The 19,940-nt window shown below is 33.3% G+C and overlaps 2 protein-coding genes and 1 long non-coding RNA gene across 3 annotated transcripts; 1 reads left to right on the top strand and 2 right to left on the bottom strand.

The window, feature by feature from the left end:
* The first annotated feature begins 1,207 nt into the window (after positions 1-1,207).
* Positions 1,208-2,624, top strand: LOC9315160 (ferredoxin-3, chloroplastic). Its single transcript, XM_002880878.2, has 2 exons — positions 1,208-1,332; positions 1,945-2,624. Exon 2 carries the CDS (start codon positions 1,960-1,962, stop codon positions 2,422-2,424), a length of 465 nt encoding a protein of 154 aa, XP_002880924.1. The 5' UTR covers positions 1,208-1,332; positions 1,945-1,959; the 3' UTR covers positions 2,425-2,624.
* Positions 2,625-8,415: 5,791 nt separating this feature from the next.
* Positions 8,416-10,457, bottom strand: LOC9316991 (putative F-box/FBD/LRR-repeat protein At5g44950). The gene is made up of 4 exons (XM_021027306.1): positions 10,146-10,457; positions 9,793-10,018; positions 9,029-9,398; positions 8,416-8,959 (listed from the first exon to the last, which is right to left on the bottom strand). The coding sequence occupies exons 2-4, from the start codon at positions 10,014-10,016 to the stop codon at positions 8,579-8,581; spliced, it is 975 nt and encodes a 324-aa protein (XP_020882965.1). The 5' UTR covers positions 10,017-10,018; positions 10,146-10,457; the 3' UTR covers positions 8,416-8,578.
* A 5,457-nt stretch (positions 10,458-15,914) lies between these two features.
* On the bottom strand, positions 15,915-16,182 carry LOC110229422. Its single transcript, XR_002332830.1, has 2 exons — positions 16,070-16,182; positions 15,915-15,980 (listed from the first exon to the last, which is right to left on the bottom strand). It is a non-coding gene; the product is annotated as an uncharacterized LOC110229422 (long non-coding RNA).
* Positions 16,183-19,940: the final 3,758 nt, after the last annotated feature.

Genomic DNA, 19,940 nt, shown 5'->3' with positions numbered 1-19,940 from the left:
AAAAAGACTAAAAAAGAGAAGCGGACGACGAGAAGCTCATGCCAACCGTTCGATTCGAGTACCTTTAACAACCGCAGTACTATACAACATTGAACAATGAAATATGTATTCATCTTTTACTTGTACCTTTGTTTCCTGTACAAATATTGTTCTCTCTCAATAGAGCTATGTACGTGGAAGCACAAAAAATCTTCCATTCGATGATAACAATAGCCAGAAAACTCGTTTGTAATTACGAGTTTTCTAAACATGAATTTGAGTTAGCCAATCACACCGCATTGAGATGGTTGTCCATAAGTTGGAAAAGATGTTCTAGAAAATCTGATTCACTTATAAGTTTTTACATGACATTGTATTGGTAATTTATCCTACGCTTACAAGGTGAATATCAAACAACAAGGAATGGAAAAACATCATCTGTTGTTTCTTTGTTAACTCTATCACGGACGCCTCCGTTAACTCTATCACGAACACCTCTGTTTGACTGTTTTTCTTTACACTTAACCAAAATCTCGTACAACAAAAGAATAAAAAGTTTTTTTGCACATCATCAAGTTGAACCGAATATTAATACTGAATGAGGTTTATTACAATCATTTTTGTTTTCCCATTTAAAAATAAACTGTGTTGAGTTGTAGAAAAATCAAATCATTTTTAAATTCTATTTCACATTCATAAAATCATAGGCCACCTTAAAAATTAGGTGAAGAATTTGTTCTTACTTTAGAAAGTACTCATAAAACACAAATAAGAACATGACATGTATTTTTATGCTAATATAAAACTAGAAAACATGGTAAAAGTAGACGATGAATGATATAATTGATTCAAAAAATAACAAGTTTAATATTTTACCGCAATAGTAAATATTATATTATTTTATCAACCATAAAAATGATAACAATAAATTAAAAATAGTATATTCATTTCTTTATATCGTTATCAATTACATTTATATACTTTTCTATATCTCTTTTCGCGAAAACGAAACTTAGTATCCAACAAAAATATTACTTCAAAAAAAATATGTTACGGAAAATATTTAATTTTTAATTAAATGAATTATATGAAATCTTGTTTTTTTGTTGAGCAGAAAATTATATGAAATCTAAAAGAACAGAATAATGAAAAAACAAAAAAAAAAAACTGGTAGGAAAAAAATAAAAATATTAAGGCGTCTCAGGTGGCACAAGTTGGGCCGTGACGGCCTTCCAAAGGCCACACTGCCTGCTCCTTTTATATTTTGCTTTCGCCTCTCAAACTCTTCCACCAACCTCCTCTCGCACTCTCCGCCACCTTCTTCCCTAATTCTCTCGCTATCTCTCTCTCCCCGTAAGTTTTCAGATTTGATTCGATTTTCTCTGATATTTTTCTTCCGATGTTTATAGAGTTTGATCTGATGATCGATGTTTACTTGTTCGTTGTGTTTTTTTTTCATTGACTTCTTTGTGGGGACAAAAAAAATATCTTTCGAATTCGTTTTTCCTCTCATATTCGTTATCTGATGATAGTGACCAATATTTGATCTTGGATTGTTGCGATTCAGATTCTAATCATCTCTAAATTGCAAAACTTCATGTGAAATTTTTTTGTTGTTATTTGGTAAATCTTGGTTCAAGTCTGTTTTAGGTTTATTTCTGTCATTAAGCTGGTTCGATTGAGTTTAGAATCTATTTGATTATAAATTAAACATGTTTTAGTGATTTTTAACTAGTCATGTTTTGGAGCATCGAGTGAAGATCTAATATAGCTTTAAGCTTGAATCTTCTCATTACGCTCCATATAGTGAATTTTCACATCATATTGGCTATTGGAAACAGATTTGTTTTTGGTTCTTGTTTCCATTGCTACTTGTGATGCACATTATCTCGATTTTGTCGCAGTTTTCGTGCTTATTTCTTTGGAACAAATCAATAATGAAGAAACCCTGAACTGTAAACGCAGGTGAAAAAAAAAGAAATGGCGACTGTGCAAATCTCCTCCACTAGCATGACCAAGGCGGTTCTTAGAAGCCAGACAACCAACAAGCTTATTGCCAACAAGAGCTACAACTTATCCATTGGATCAACGAAAAAGGTTTCGAGATCATTTGGTTTGAAATGCTCAGCGAATTCTGGTGCCATGATGTCAGCGGTATACAAGGTTAAGCTCTTAGGACCCGATGGTCAAGAAAATGAGTTTGAGGTGCAAGATGACCAATACATCTTGGATGCAGCTGAAGAGGCAGGAGTTGACTTGCCTTACTCTTGCAGAGCCGGTGCGTGTTCCACTTGCGCTGGTCAGATTGTGTCGGGCAACGTTGACCAGTCGGATGGTTCGTTTCTCGAGGATAGCCACTTGGAGAAGGGTTATGTGTTGACTTGTGTGGCTTACCCGCAGTCAGACTGTGTGATCCATACCCACAAGGAAACTGAACTCTTCTAAGTCAAGTCTCTATTTGGTAATGATGAAAATTGTTATTTGAGTGATCTTTTTGAGTTATTATTATCAGTTTCGTTCTACAAGATTGTGTGGTTTTAAGGTATGCATTTGTATGAAAATGACTCAAGATATGCCTTTTAGTGTTCATGAATTGTGACCGGGTCGCAACTGGTTAATAAAATGGTTAAAGTTTCAACCAATCATTTTTTGGTTTTCTATTGGTTTATGTGTTCATCATCTGGTATTTTAGAGTGAAGTTGCATAATCTGATTTTTTTTTTTTTGTATTGAATGTAAAATTGTATTCAATCAAAAGACGTTTTTACAATGAATGCATCTGTTTTTGAATTATACTAGGGGCTATCCCACGCTACGCGTGGGACTTATGTTTTACTTTGTGTACGACCAACTTTAGTTTTCTATATGAGAGTAACATGAATTCATACTAAGGAGCTATTTTCCACAATATTTTGATTAATTTTATCAATTTTTAAAGCTTTTTCAAATCAAACAGATAGATAACATTAACTTCTGAATATCCCGGATAAAACTCTAGCGAGAAGAGCTCTAGTTCCGACTTCCAATTGAAAACGAATTCTGGTCGAGCAAGAGACCCAATCCCACGTCATCATGATGAGGTTTTCTACAACCATAGTGTCACGCAATCCACCACCAACTCGACCAACAATTTCCGCGTTCCATGATAAAACTACATTTGCTGTTTTTGGCATGAGATTACAAAATTTAAGAGTAATGAACCATATTTTTCTACTAAAACATAACTCACAACACTCCATATCTAGAGCATAAAGTTAAAAAAGTAATAGTCATAAAACAGAACTCACATCTTGTATTTGGGTTTATAAGTTTACTATCATGTAAGAAGAAATAACAATAAAACTCATTTTTAAACAAAACTAAAAACAATGAAGTTGGTCCTTTAAGCCATTGAGAGTTGTTGATAAATAAGGAGTAATAGGGTCGGTGATCAAACATCATATACCCACAAAACGACACGGTCAAATCTGGTAGAGGAAGTTTCACCTTCAATACAGTTGCATACAAAGAGCCATTCAAGAATCCTTGTGACAACCCAGTTTCTTCGTGAAAGATGGCCAACACCAATGTTTAGCAAGGCATCAATGGGTATTTTTTTAGAAAAAATGTACACGAAATGGTTTCTCCACTGGCTTCATTTACCTGCAGCAAAAACAGATAGAAACGTTTGTGAAATATTTAGGAGGACAAAAATTTGAGAAAATTACTGTGAGTACACAATACATGAATTCTAGTAAGCTATTTAACTATGAAAATCTAGAGAAAATGAGAAATCAGTTATCTAAAGAAATTAGTATTCAACTAATTAACTTATGTATGTTTACTAATTCTTTTTCCAAATGGCCTCTTCCACACCCTTCTCTCTTAATGACACATGAACATAAGTTACTCCCTATGGGTTATCGATATAAAAGGTGGGTGCTTCATAAACCATTAAAGACGATATAAAAGGTAGGTGCTTCATAAACCATTAAAGACAAAGAAATGAACCTAGGATACATTCTTCACTCTAAGGCTATTAAAAAGTCATAGCCTTAAAAGATCATAGGATTTACTTCACCAAAGGCTTTTCATGTCTCTTTACTCCACCAACACTTAGCTTGCTTATGTTGTAGTGGTTATTCTAGGAAGCGTTGGTATGGTTTAATATCAAGGAGATGTGGGAAACAAAAATGAGATAATTGACAAAAGTCTAAAATGTTTGGCGTTAGAATTAAATCAAGGTAGTTTGTCTATTTAAAGATGATTAAAAACGCAACCTAGCTTGCATCTCTTTTCTAGTAATCGTACAGTAATTCTTAATAGATAGCAAATAGAGAAAGCTTGGACCTTACCTTTTTTATTGTGTTGCATAGCTGATTGTTAAAAGCATCTTAAATTGACTTTGTAATCATCAAAACATGTATAGAATCTATTTAATTGGATATATATATATACGTAGGTACATATCATTTCTGCCAAGTCTAGAAAGAAAAAGATGGGAGACATATCTCTATACTATTAAAAGAGAAGTACAAATGAAAATGGGTCGGATTAAAATCAGAAAATTGACCTGAAATTCTGAAATCGGATCTTTGAAATTTTTTTGGAATATAAATTCGAATTAATAATGAAAAATTGAAATAAAAACAAATATTTATGGAAATCAAATAAAATCTGATTGTACTTATGGTAATTAATAATAAAAGCATATTCCAAACAATATTATACATTAATTACGTATAATAAATTTGTTCATATATTTTTGGAACTAATTCCATAACAATCAACGTTTTTGTCATTAATTTCGCTCATTTTAGCCAATTATCATTAATTAAAAGATATTTTACTTGCTTCTAAAGATTTCTAGAAAATTTATCACAAATAACCCATCTGTTTTATAAATTAAATTGATATTTTTATTTTGGTCGTGTAAACTAAATAGATATGAAATCCATGTAACTAATTTTAATTTAATTAGATTAAATCGAAATTATGATATTTTCATACATATAGCTTACCAAAGAAGTTTAATTTTCAATTTATAAAGATTTCTTGAATATGATTTTAGAATTATTCAACAAGATGATAAGTATTTATTAAATTTTGTGAATCATGAAAAATAATAATTAATTTTTAATCATTATACTTCATCCTTCAATCTCTCATCTAAAAAATAAGATACATATTCTATTATTACTATGTCCAAACTTCATTTTGTTGTATGACTAAATAATTAATATTCCCATTAGAACTATCAAAGCGAGTTGATTCGTCCCGTTAAGTCCGTTTTGCGATAGACAAAAAATATTTTGACTTGTAGTTAGTCGGTCCGCACGACCCACGGGTAGCATATATGAAATATAAACTCGTCTCGCGAATGTATGCGGATTTGCGGGATTGTCCATGGATTTTGTTTAAATATTTTTAAAGTAACTAAAATTTAAAATACTACTAAAATAAATAAATAAATCAAAATACTATTAAAAGTTTGTTTAAATTACCACATGTTGAATAAATTATAATTTTATCAACAAATACTAATATGCGGGCTGATCCGCCAACCCGCGGACGAAAACCGATTAAACCTATGACCCACTGCGAATTAATCCATGTGGCCCGCTTATTTGCGGGTTTAATATATTTTCCCAAATTTGCCCCATAGTGAGATGATGTGGGCTCGACCCGCGGTTTTTGACCTATTTTGACTGCTCTAATTCCCATGAATCGTCTAATTTTAGAATTTTAAAACACAAAATTCTATTTTGTAAATCATAATTAATACGATGGGTATATTTATAAACAATTTTACATTTTCTCTACAATTCGTTATTATGAATATTTATAAGTATACTACACGATTCGTTCTACTAAAAACACACACAATATTAAACGCAACGTATGTAAACTAATATTCTCCCGCGGTGGACCGCGGGTCCGATCCTAGTATAGATTTAAAACAGCAAACTAAGGAGTGGCAACGTTTGACTATGGATACATGTTAGAAGAAAATTGAGATGGAAATCTTCAGTTGAGATAAAATAAAAGAAAACATGTTTGAGAAAGAAGGAACAAACCTTCTTTTTCCAAAAAAGATGAGCGGGTCTTCACATGAACATATTCCTCAAGGTTTTCAATACTCTGAACTGAAGAACACTCTTGGTTTTCATTCTCTTTGTTCTTAGTACAATTGCAGCACCAAATCTCTAAAGCATGTGCATCAAATCGCTACATATGAGAATGCAAAACATGTCTTGAAGATCTACATAATTAGTTTTGGTTGGAAGTCTAAATTTTATGGTATTCGATTTCTAGTACAAAATTAGCTATCAATCCAAACCGTAATCAAAGATGACAACGTCGAAATCCTATCTTTACTCTAGTAGAAAATTTACAATATGCAAGGGTTTTAAACTGAGAAAGGCAAGGGTTTAAAACCGAGAAACCTACGGGAAAGATCAAAGAATGGATTTAATTAAAAGAGTGAACCTTTGTTCAAATCAAATTTGGAAACGATATTTGGCCGACTAAGAGCCGCAAACCTATGTCGCCTATGACCTCGTAGAGTGTTCCATAACACACCATCGTCTCACGCTCGACCAACGTGACCACTTTCTCATCGGTTTTTTTGGAGAACATCACTCGTTCCATTTATATATATAAGTTCTGCACAAACGGAAAACATAGAAATCGAATGGTTAAGAAGTAGATGCATTTGTTTGCAAGCAAGAAGACGAAGAGACCATTACAATTAGGTTACAAAAAGAAGAAGCCGGAAACTTTTTCTTCCTCCTACCTTTGTTTAAAGAATACCACGTGGCACTGTTCTGGTGACATGTCATCACATTTTTAGAGTTCTTAATTAGCAACCAAAACCGAAACCAATATTCTTGCGGAAGAAAGAGTTATGCTGACGTGGAGTCTTGAGAGTGATTTTTAGAAAAACTGATGTGGACACATTGAGAGGTTTCAATGAGCATCTTTTATTAGTAAGAGATTTTTGAAAGAATCTTATAGCAAAGAACCCTTGATGACTACCTTATGGAATGGGGCTGAGGGTGAGCCACTCCATCAGTCCATTCTCGTAGTTTCTGTCTCCCATGTCGTGTATTGAGCTGAGTCGATTTCTGATGTTCTTGTCAATGAGGTTGAGTAGCCGACCGTGTGTTGATTTATTTCGCCATGCCCCCTTGCATTTCTTTCTCCCCAAATGTGGTAAATCATCGATTCGAAGACATACCTTAGGAGGAAGAGTTTAATCCGAGGCAGAGTTGAGTTATGTAGAGAAGAGAGAACCTGATCCAATTCTGTGTGGAAGTCAGTCCCAAGTAGTTTATGCGTAAGAGATTTCCAGATTTCTGAAGAGTATTGACAAGAGAAGAAGAGGTGATTCCTAGTCTCTTCGACATTGTCACAGAGAACACAGTCCACCCGTTGTTCCAAGCTCACAGTTTTTGATATGGTTTCCTGTTGAGAGTCGATCATGAATAGCCAACCATGCGAGGAAAGAGTACTTGGGGGTTGCATAAGAGAACCATATGTCTTTGGGCCAATCGACCCGTGCATATGTTTCTCGAATCATGTTCCAAGTTCTCTTTGTTGAGAAAGCTGCCTTGAATTTGTCAGCCGAGTACTTCCACAAAGATATATCTTTGCCTTCTTTTCTTTTATTTAGACTACCGACCCCATGCCTTCTGTTTCGACTTGATTTCAACACTGTTTCTACTGTTGTTTCAATTGATATGCCCATGTCAATAACTCCCTGAGGTCCAGTAGTCTCAATCAGTCGTCTCGTCCCATACCCAACCAATCATCAAACCAGAATGATGTTGACCTCCCACTTCTTACTTCCATCTTATGAAGTGGCTTTGCGACTACTCTATATTTTAACAACTTTCTCCACATCCAAGACCCCAAACTTGTGTTCCCTTTTATAGACCAGAATGATTCCTTTCTTATAAGATACTTCATAATCCATGAGACCCATAGAGATGGCTGCATTGAAACATTTCTCCATATCAACTTTAGACAACTAACTTTATTTGCTTCAGTTAGTGTTTTTATCCCCAAAAAACCTTCTTTTTTCGGTTTACAAACTTCCGACCAAGATATCTTTGCTTTCTTTGGGTTAAGATCAGGTCCCGACCACAAGAAAGCGGAGCATAATCTCTCGATTTCTCTGATGCATCCTTGAGGTAGCCTAAACGCCGATATCCAGAAATTTGTTAAGCTTACAAGAACAGAGTTTATGAGCTGTAAGCGTCCTGCATAATCTGACCTTTAAGCATGTAAAGAAAAGAATCGAAACAGAAGTACGATGACTAGATATGAAGAAGACATCATCATCATTCAAGAGTACTTTAACATGTCCTAACTTGAACCTGATAAACCATGTCTATATATATAAAAGAAAACTTGAGATCTTTTGCCCTGAACCGATTCAAAGAAAATTCGATAATGATCCAGAACAATAAAGTGCATATATTGGCTTTTAACCATATGAATATCTACATGGATTAAGAATCAAAACAGTAGCAAGAAGAAACAAATCTCAAGAAGACACTATTATTGTTCAATGAAAACAGCTTTACGTTGTGACCAGCATCATCATCAGCTGCATGTCAATGAATGAAAACTTGACAGTTGCGAGAAAGCTTCGTGGATGTAAGAAGCTTCATGTAGCTCTCTGGCTCTTGAATCTCCATAGAAGAATGTGTGAAAAACATAGTCAGTTTCTTGAGGACTGCTGAATTCTCAAGAAAGTAATTCACTACTTTAATCCCACTTTCCTCCTTCGTTATCAGTTTGTTGATCTTAACATACACCAGCGTCGATTTCATACACCGAGGCACATTAGTAAGGTCCATTTCCTCTGGCTTCCATGTAAAATAATTGCCTTGCACTAAATCGAAATTACTCTTTGGCATTGTTGGACTTGGAACAGAAAACGAAAACTCCTGCCAAAAAACGATTTCTTTTGGCTCCGTGAAATCGGGAAAGTCCTGCGAAAAATGCAAGCTTAGTTTAGAGTCTGAGACAGAGAGTTATTATCATCAATCAAAATGTCTTACCAAGGTAAGATCTTCAAGAACAGGAGAGGCTGAGATGAGCATCTTTATGATCAAAAGACCACCATGACTCTTGTAATAAATGTTTTCTAGATGCATGATCTTGAGACTAGGTAGAGAAACAACAAACTTGGGATCTTCAAGCCCTACGTTTACGAGCTTTAAAGACACCAATGTCTTGCTCACATAAACATACTTAGGCATGAAATCTACAGAAGGTGAATACATTATGTTGTTAAATCCTGGATGAGATTGAATTATCCCGACGGCCTCAACATCTAGATGTTGAACTCCGCGGTGGACTACTTCGGTTATCCACTCCATGACTCTTTTGTTACAATCGTCGATGGAATCGTCATTCTTTAAAATCTTCTTCGAAAAAATCGAAAGATGTCTTGGATTATGAGAACTATGAGCATACTTTATGTGTACATAACTAACTACTCTAAGTAACCGTTGGTAAGAGTTGTAACTTTTCCGACAAGTTACGTGTCTTACTCACACCCTTTCGTAGTAAGTAACATGTAGCACATAACATCCGTTGACTTTACATACAAACTATAACATATATGATATTACAAGATTTAATCATGGACACAAATTCTAACAGAACTCCGCGGTGGACTACTTCGGTTATCCACTCCATGACTCTTTTGTTACAATCGTCGATGGAATCGTCATTCTTTAAAATCTTCTTCGAAAAAATCGAAAGATGTCTTGGATTATGAGAACTATGAGCATACTTTATCTTGAACTTTTGCAGGCATGATGATCCACGGTTCAACTCTACAAACATGTGCATGAACCTCGCCAAGGCTTCTCCGTCACGAGAGAAGTTAATGGCGTCTAAGTCCAATCTTGAAACCTCTAGCCAGAGAAATTCCCATCTCTTCGACAAAACGCTCGTCTTAACCGAATCGCCTATTGGAAGGTATGAGAGTATCATAGCTATCAAAGAATCCGGCAATGCGCTGATTCTATCGCACTCCATTCCTAGATAAAGATTGAATCCTAGGGCGATGAGTTTCTCAAATTCTATCCCAAATTATAGGGTTCTATATAAGTCGATCAAAATCTATTAGGTAATCGTATAATCGAGAGAGGAGTTTGAAGAACTAACCGTAGATTTGATTTGCCAGCGCCGGAGATATCGTTAGGGCGTTCACGGGGTTGTTGTTTCTCAAGTAAACGTAGAAAGAAAGGTACGAGATAAAGCTAGGGCTTTGGTGCAAGTTTTTGAAAAGGGCTTGTCTCGGCCCAAAAGGCCACACTAGGAGACCATCTCCAATGGTAAGAGTGCATGAGGGGCTCTTAACTCTAAATTTTGACAATTTCAAAGTTTAGGAATTACGTTGGGATTCTTAACAATTATCTTGTCCAATGGTAGAGATCTTTAAGAAATAAAGTTTTGAAAATAAAATTTGGTGTTTGGTGTTTTGAAAATTTTAAAAGAAAGATAGAGAAAAGACAAGTGAAGTTTGGTGTTAAAGTCTTGATAAACACATTTTGAATACACTAAGAGCATATGCATCGCCAAAACACATCAGGTGTTCTAAGAGTATTAAATTAATAAAAGGGTTGAACAGTATAAGACAAAGTGGAATTGTGTTCCTCCCCGAGAACTGTTCTTAAGGTGTTCTAAGAGTATTATGAGCACGTGTCTTTTGTGTATTAGTCCTCTTTTTTTCTTCTTTTTTCTTTCTTTTTTTTCTTCTCTCTCTTCTTAATAAAATAATGTTAAGAACACAAATCAGTGTTTCAGCGTTACCAATGCTCTAAGAGTGAGCACTGGTAGAGACTCATATAGTCTTTTAATATTTTTTTTTTGTTATTTTAAATTAATAATTAAAGAGAAAAAGCAAAGCCAATCAAATTTTGCCATGTCTGAAAGAAGTCTCTAAAGAGGTTCTCATATGTTCTCATGTGAGAATCTATTCTCTTTTCTCACTCCTCTTTTTTATTATTTTTCTTTTTAATATTGTTGAGAGACTTGGTGAGAGACTTCCACTATTTATGCTCTAACAAGATGAGATTTGGTGTAAACAGAGATTCATGACTATAACAGAGATTCATGACAATAATATGACAAAGTACACAAAATTATGAGTACGTTTCTTTTTACTCACTGATTGTTATTGAAAATTAGTGTTCCACATCAGAAACAAAAAGCATCCTGTAACACTCCGGTTTCAAGAATGTGGCGGTGCATGCGGAGAGGTTTATAAGAATTGATTTGGTCACCTATGTCACCAAAGTGCACTTATCTTTTCGGTCAACTGTCCTGAGAGAACTCCACAGTTAAGCGTGTTTGGGCTGGAGTAGTTTCAGGATAGGTGACTTTTCGGGAAGTGATTGTCAGAACTGTGTGAGTGAGGACAAAACACATGGAAATATCATGTGGTAATTGTAGGGTCGGTAAACAAGTCTTTAAAGCCTCCCGGAGGTAGTAAACCGACCGTCTGAAGATGGTAGGCTCATGGACCGAGAGAGGATATGGGGCCCATTAAGAGAGGTGTGGCGATCGGGGCGTTACAAGTGGTATAAGAACCGAACTCAGACGAGTGTGGAGTCAAGAGGGCTCACAACGTAGGAGGTGACGGTTTTGGTGCGCAACGAGGACGTTGCGATCTGTTAGTGGGGGAGAATTGTAACACCCCGGTTTTCAGGAATGTGGTGGTGCATGCGGAGAGGTTTATAAGAATTGATTTGGCCACCTATGTCACCAAAATGCACTTATCTTTTCGGTTAACTGTCCTGAGAGAACTCCACAGTTAAGCGTGCTTGGGCTGGAGTAGTTTAAAGATGGGTGACCTTTCGGGAAGTGATTGTCAGAACTGTGTGAGTGAGGACAAAACACAGGGAAAGATCATGTGGTGATTTGTAGGATCGGTAAACAAGTCTTTAAAGCTTCCCGGACGTAACAAACCGGCCGTCTGAAGATGGTGGGCCCATGGGCCGAGAGAGAACGTGGGACCCATTAAGAGAGGTGTGGTGGTCGGGGCATTGCACAACCACTATACATTGTTATAAGCATATCAGTGGTTAATCCTCATCCATTACTCTAAACCCGAGTGTTAAAGCAAAACTCTACTTAATGCTTACCAGTTCAGAGACAAGAATTGTGAGATCTATGAACAATGCACACATCCTTCATCACATAAATAAATCCAATAGACTTAAGAGTCTTGACTTAGAAGATATTACTGTTCTGTGCTCAATTTATAAGGCTGTAGATAAAAACAGTAAACCTGAGAATATGGAGAGAATCCCAGATGCTGATTCTCGTGGAGATGATGATATTGGTAATAAACCCCTCCAATTTGCCACAGTTTGCTTCCGATTTGCCACAATTTCGGCGATTATCGCGAAACAAAAAAATTGTCGAAAAAATAGAGAGAGAAACACGAAATTTTTTGTTTTCCACTTATTTAAACAAATCCTTCGACCAACCACAACGCGACACGACACCGATTTTAATGGGCTCTTGAACCTCTTATTTAAGACTCGCTTCTTCTTCTATTTACCCATTTATGATTTATTTTTGATCCAATAAACTTTAATAGCCCATGATGAGAAGCCCTGTTGGAGGATCTTAGTTGAGTTTCTAACCACGATAAATTAATGCCTCGTTATAAATCAAAATATTTTTTTGATCCCAAATTACTTTTTCAAAGTAATTAGTATATCGATAAATTAATAACTTGATAAATTAATAGAATATGCTAGTCCCAACAATATTAATTTATAGAGGTTTTACTTCGTTCAGAAAAGAAAAATATTAGAAAAAAAATAAGAAAAAGAATAAAGACAACAAAGAAGGGTTCTTAAATGAGAAACTTGAGAACCCCCATAAAATCCATTAAGACACATACTTCTATATAATGGTTCAATTCATTTTGAAAATTAAAATTTAATTATATGACTAAATTGTATTAAAATATTTTTTTTTAGTTTAAGAAACCCATAAAGGTTCTTATAGAGGGAAAACGGTCAATTCCCCTATGAACTTAGTTGTTTTATCGTATTTATACACAAAACTTTGAGTCGTGCCTATAAATACCTCAACTTAACTCAAATTTGAATTTTCTATACAAACAACCTAAATCCGGTCAAAATCATCAAATCGACAAACAATGTTACTATTCCGTTAACAGATGCTGATTAGGATGCCACATGGAGCTACAAAACAACATAGTTTTATTAGTAAAAAAAAAGTATATCCATAAATGGTCTCGAACTCGTGACCTCTAACATGAATATACAAACTCAATACAAATTATGCTATTACACTTTTCGTGATCGAGAAACCTTCTTCTCCTCTATAGTGATCGAGAAACCACAAATTCCTATCTATGCTTCATTCCTCTACTTCAATTATGCAATTTCTAGAAGATTCTACATCTTCTGGAATTGAATATGTGATACAAAATGTCTAATTGTTACTGAATCGATTTTGGAATTTGTATGTGTTTTTCTTTGGGTATTTTCAATTGTTTATAGAAAGAGATAGGATCTATGGTGAGATTTTAGGAAGACGAAGATGGAGAGTTTCTGGCGAATTGTGACGGCCAAGATTCGAGCCATGAAGATTACGAAGGGATCGAGTTCTTAGAATTACGAAGGTTTTTCCATTGTTTGTAGAAAGAGATGGGATCTAGGGTTCCAATCACTACAGTTTCAAATCAACTGCTCCTAACGCAACACCTAATGCGATTCCTCTTCCCAATTCGCCATCTTCTGTCCACCATCGATTGCATGGAATTGGAAGTTTTTTACAAAGAAGAATGGAGAGTAACTTTTGTTTGTTATTTTAATCAATTGCATTATATAGATGTGTGTGTTCGAATGAAATAAAGTTACTTTCGCTCCGTTGGTTCCGAGCTTTTGTATTTAAGCTGAGGTTGTGGGTTCAAACCTCCAATAAGTAATATTTTTCTTCTGATTTTTTATTTTTATAAAATTATACCCCTTCTGTTTCACAAAGAGTGTCATTTTAGAGTTTTGCACACAGATTAAGAAAACATTAAATTTTTTGTTTTTTCTAAACAAAAACATCATTAACTATATACCTAAACATAATCTACCCAATAGTAAAACAATCTGCAGAATACTAATAGTCATAAAACATAAAAAATTATTAAATTTTGCATTGAAAACCTAAAACGACACTTTTTGTGAAACAAAAATAAAACCTTAAAACGACACTCTTTATGAAACGGAGGGAGTATTAAACAACATCGTTTTGTGACATGACGTGGCATTTTCAATTGCAAACATGGCATCCCGGTCAACATTTGTTAACTAAACATTAATACTGTTTGTCGATTTGGTTGTTTTGACCGAATTTTTATTAAGTCCATGTAGCTATAAGCACAACTCAAAGTTCTGTGTATAAATACGATAAAGTAACTAAGTTCGTGGCAGAATCAGCCGTTTTCAAACACAAGTAAGAAGAACAAATCTCAAGAAGACGCTATTAAGGTTAGCGCTTGGCACAAATACTGGAATCGAAAAACCAAACCGAAAAAAACTTCGGTTTGGTTGCGGTTATCACTAAATGCCCGAATGAATCTTATCCTTTCTATCCGATGGATACATGTCATGTTCGGTTAGTAACAGATATCCATAGGCCTGTTATAAACCAAACACATTTGAGGCCGAAGAGCTTGGCTTGGCGTTATTTCTGCGAAAGAGTGAACTTGTACACTCCTCATTCAAGACGAAGACAACCGAATACATGTTTTTGGTATATATAATAGTAATATTCTTAAAATGAAATACTATTTTCATTTTACGCTACTAATATATTCTAAAATGCACTTAATTTTCTGTTATTGAAAATAATTGGTAGATATGAATTGTAACTAGCCAACAATTTGAGATCTTCGATAGTGATATTTTATCTCTGATAATTACATAACCCATTAGCCCTTTAGATATCATATAGAAATATGCATTACCCGAAAAGGCCTAAATCCATATAGTGCCCATAGTTTTTACTAGTGAGGTAATTAAATAGACCGAAAACTATGAAGAAAATATTCATTAAGATAGTCAATATTACAATGATTAGCTAAACTAATTTTATTAGAATTAAAAAAGATTAAGAAAAATATAACCAAATATCCAAAAACTCGAAATATTCCAAAACAATGAAAAAATTATTATGAATAATATAGTTATTTTGCGAATGCTAATTATAGGTACATTAGTAAATTGTAAAAGGTTTTAGAATATTTGAATTTTAAGCTCAAACATAATATTATCTTATATCTTGTGGGGAATACATCAAAAAGCGAAAGAACAATTCTTAAATATTTTTTGTTCATAACACGTTATCAGCACGAATCCTAGCTGTTTGAGCAAAAAAATATTTTTTACCAAAAGTCTCTAACCGACATGTTTCGGATCTCGGTTAAAATTTTTTGATAGAATTATTTTTTAATTCAAGCGGTTAGGATTTCGTACTAACAACGTATTATGAACAAAGAGATTTAGGAATTATTTTTCTCTGTTTGTAATTCAGAAGATATATATACTAAATTAGAGTTTAGCTTAGAAATCTAAGTATTCTAAAATCTACTAAGCTATATGAGGTTTATACCAAAAAAAAAAAGTCAATAGCTTTTACAATTTTACTTTTCATCTTCAAAAAATACAAATTAATCTTAAGAACCAGTAAAATTAATTCGAGAAGCAGTAAACATGCAGTACCACTGTCCACCGCATGTGACCACAACGGCAAATCAACTCATGCGTTCTCAATAATTAAGTTTCGGTTCTGGTGGACTTAATCAATTAGAGTTCCTGGTCTAGTACTTGGTTTAGACTATCGGTTCAATAACCAAAAGAACAGACACAAGAGTTGAACTTCGCCGTTACCTTTCTTGGTAGATCTCCTCGACGGTTTGCTTGACAGCTAGAACGGCAAAGTGGACGGCTCGCCAACACAGATCTGCGGCTATTCAAGCCAGGGTTATTAGGATGGTTTAACAATTAATCAACCTAGATACTAAAATCCAGATTTAAGATCACAGGTTTTACCTCTTCGGTGAAGACGATTCACGCGGCGGCTCGAGCTGGAATCGAGTGGTGCTGAGATGGTTCACAGACAAGGATCGAGTTAGGGTATTGGTTTATGTGCATTGCCTCAGATTTTGTGACTCCTTTAGTTCTTTTATACGTACGTGAAAAAATAGGGTTTCACTTTATCTTGTTAACAGGCTGGGCCTTTCGGTTCGATTCCAAAACCGGTTTGGTACTAAATTATCAAGAAAATACTGCACATAATAATTTTGTTATATTATATTATTAATCATTATTTTGAGAATCGATGCTTGAATCCATGACCAAATCTCCCTCGTCCAACTCAAGCCGAGGGAGATTTGTGTTAAACCCAAATTATGAGTTCATGATATTATCTTGATTAACTAACTAATCTATGAATTTTTTAGAGATTTATTGAGTTAGCGAAAGAAAATTCACAGGCCAAGGCCATAGTCTTCTTAGATTCACTGATATAAGCAACAAGATTGGAATCACCAAAATACGTCCATATAAAGGACAAGTCAATAAGGCATGTATATATGCAATCAATGAGAAATACAATTCACATTCTATATTATGTATTTATGTTATATTTAACATATAAAAGTTACAAAATGGAGCAAAAGCTTTAACAAAAAAAGGCATTAGCGGTTTTTTTCCGCAACAAAATTGTAAATTATTTTAAACAATTTAAGTGGAGCTTTTCTTGATTATTTTCAGTGGAACGCGTGGTCGTGACTAGATGATTCCTTCTTATCCATAATAGTTCACCACATATCTCCATCTACAATCATACTAATTTTAGATTTTATATAACCATTATAAATTAGATATATTATTATATGTTCTTACTAGTACAATTTGGTTCAGCTTTTTACTCGGTTGATTTGTGTGACCAAATTTAGCTGTTTATTGTATAAGTTAAACGCCAAATTTTCGAATTTCCACCGTAGTCAAATCCGGATTTCCACGGGATACACCATTCATCTAAAAATAGATTATTTCTCCAACATGATATATATAGTAAATATTTACATGTATATTTAGGAGAAAATGGCCAAAATTAACTCCAACTATTTCTATGCGGCTTTTTTCTACCCAAACTCTGATCTCCTGCACTTATCAACCCGAACCAACATAAATTTCAAATAACAAACTTGAACTATGTAACCGTTAGCCAATTTCAACATAATTTTTTTGTATTTGTTAATATCGATTAGAATTGTTAAGTACTCGTAATTATTTGTTTATTTGTTTCTGAATCATTTCTTTTATTCAATTGGCTAAATATTACATAATTCATATTTGTTACATTATATATTATCATGTATATGTTGAAATTGGCTAACAGTTATATAGTTCAGGTTTGTTATTTAAAATTATGTGAATTTGGGTTGATAAGTGCAGAGGGTAAGAGTTTGGGTTGAAAAAAACCGCATTGAAATAGTTGGGGTTGATTTTGGCCGTTTTCCGTATATATAAAGGGGTGTATTGAATAAAGGATTTGGAGTGAATTCTATTAAAATGACAAATCCTATGCTATTCAAACATCAATTTTATAAAAATTTCTAAAATCAATTGTTATTAGATTAGTGATTTTAAAATGTACAATCAAATCCATTGTTATTGAAAATGTTTTAAATAGTGGATTAAAGTCATTTGAGTGACTTTAGGTGAGATTTCAGAGAATTTATTAGTTAAAAATACAAAAATACAAATCTAATGGTTTTATGTGAGATTTGATAAAATTTTAATAATAAATTTTCTAATTCACTCTAAATTCATCATTCGATATATATTTAGGGAGACTCACAAAAATGCCTCTTTTTCAATACCCCTTTTCAAAAATGCCCCCTTTGCCTGTCCATTTTTAAAAATAACCTTTTTTATGTACAAAATGACTAAATTACCCTTCTTTTAATAAAAGATATCACAAATATATAAGGAAAACATGAGAATGTGCACACATCAAAATTACAAATTTGATTTTGTAAAAACTTGTAAAACCTTTAAAATACCTTGTAAAATTTTCCCGTAAAATTTTCCCGTAAAATTTTTTCCCGCCAAAAACAATTTTTTGCGGGAAAAGTGATTCCGCAATTTTTTTGGTGTTAAACTTTTGGCAGGAAAAATTTACAAGGTATTTTAAAGGTTTTTACTTGTAAAACCTTATAAGTACCTTGTAAAACCTTTTAAACTACATAGTAAAACCTTTTAAAATACATTGTAAAACCTTACAAAACACTTGTAAAAACTTTAAAATACCTTGTAAATTTTTCCTGCCAAAAAAATTGCGGAATCACTTTTCCTGAAAAAAAAAAATTTTGGCGAGAAAATTGCGGGATCATTATTCCCGCCAAAAATTTGCGGGATCACTTTTCCCGCAAAAAAATATTCTGTATTTTGTGGACCTAATTTTGTTTCAAATAAGGGTAAAATGGTCACTAAAAATTAAAGAGGGCAAACTAAAAAATGGACTCTTAAAGGGGGCATTTTTGAAAAGGGAAAATTCCCAAAAAAAACCTCATGTATTATTTATTTGGACGTTTAATACCCAATTGTTTTCGGTTGGACGAAAAATACACATACTAATACAACTGTGCGATTTAATACCCAAACAATCCAATGTTGTTATTGGCATACTCATGAACTCACAACAGAAAAAAATATTCTAATTTTACCCTTACCATCTCAATTCATGATAAACTTTTAAATAACGTTGTATTATTTCATATTGAAATAAACATTCATTCAAAATGTGAATGTGATGTAACCTAAAAATAAATTTTAAATTTATATAATTATTTTATTTTAAAATTAAACATAAAAATTAGCATAAAATCAAAAATATTAAAAATAGTCATTTGTACAATCTTATTCCGTCTTTGCAATGTCAAAGAGACGTTTTCTCTTAGATTCTATTTTTTTTTATTAATATCTAGGATAATTACCGGTAAACAATCTCCGTCGTCTTTTTTTGCAACCATCAAATTCGATAACCGTTCACAATCTCCTTTTAATCCTATCCAAAATCTTCATCGCCAATAAAACTAATTTGATTTGATTCGTCGTGATGCATATGATATCAACGAGCATCAATATGAACTTTTTTTTCGTCGTGAGAAACTCTCTATTCGAATATAAATCCTTCACGAATGAAACTATTTTCGACAAAATCTCAATCCGAATCTCATCGTCTCTCTCAAATATTTGTAAAATAAACTGCAAATTATTTGCAAAATATTTGTAAAAATTAAATATTTGTATAATAAACTGCAAATTATTTTGAATTTTTTTTTGAATTTTGTTTGGGATAACAAAGAAATGAAATATTAATAAAATTAATTTTTATTTAAACAAAAACTATTGTCACGTAATCTAAAAGTTAATAATTAATTGAGATAGTAAGGGTAAAATTGGAATTTTATTTTTGTTGTGAGATCGTGAGTATGAAAATAACTTCATTTAATTATTTAGATATTAAATCGCACAGTTTTATTAATATGTGTATTTGTTTTTCCAACCGAAAATAATTGGGTATTGAACGTCCAAATAAAAAATAATTGAGGTTTTTTTGGGGAATTTTTTTATTAACTTTTTGTTTTTTTCAAGAAAAAAGGAAAACTAACCCAAAAAAAAGAAAAAAAAATTATATGCTATTTACGTATGTTATTGATCAATTAGATTTTGACATATATCAAAACTTTTAACCATTTAGCTTGGCTATTAACCAACAAACAATTAGTCTTGAAGTTCAAATGAACAATATATGTTGTTCAACACTAATTTAGTTGGATATAATTTGTATTTATGGTTGTACTGTAATTTTATTTGTAAGTGAAAACAAAAAAAAACAATGAAATTAAAA

The sequence above is a fragment of the Arabidopsis lyrata genome (genome assembly GCF_000004255.2).
Source record: "Arabidopsis lyrata subsp. lyrata unplaced genomic scaffold ARALYscaffold_4, whole genome shotgun sequence".
NCBI classification, from domain to species: Eukaryota; Viridiplantae; Streptophyta; class Magnoliopsida; order Brassicales; family Brassicaceae; genus Arabidopsis; species Arabidopsis lyrata.
Note: the sequence above shows the minus strand (reverse complement) of the source record. Positions and strands in the feature narration are given on the sequence as shown.

What these genes read in the sequence shown, in the direction of transcription:
- LOC9315160 (XM_002880878.2), top strand. Translation starts at nt 1,960, where the DNA reads ATGGCGACTGTGCAAATCTCCTCCACTAGCATGACCAAGGCGGTTCTT.
- LOC9316991 (XM_021027306.1), bottom strand. Translation starts at nt 10,016, where the DNA reads ATGGAGTGCGATAGAATCAGCGCATTGCCGGATTCTTTGATAGCTATG. An exon ending in GAGTTGAACCGTGGATCATC is followed by an intron (nt 9,399 to 9,792) that starts ATGCCTGCAAAA and finishes GATTTTTTCGAA; the next exon opens with GAAGATTTTAAAGAATGACG. An exon ending in TTCTTGAAGATCTTACCTTG is followed by an intron (nt 8,960 to 9,028) that starts GTAAGACATTTT and finishes CATTTTTCGCAG; the next exon opens with GACTTTCCCGATTTCACGGA.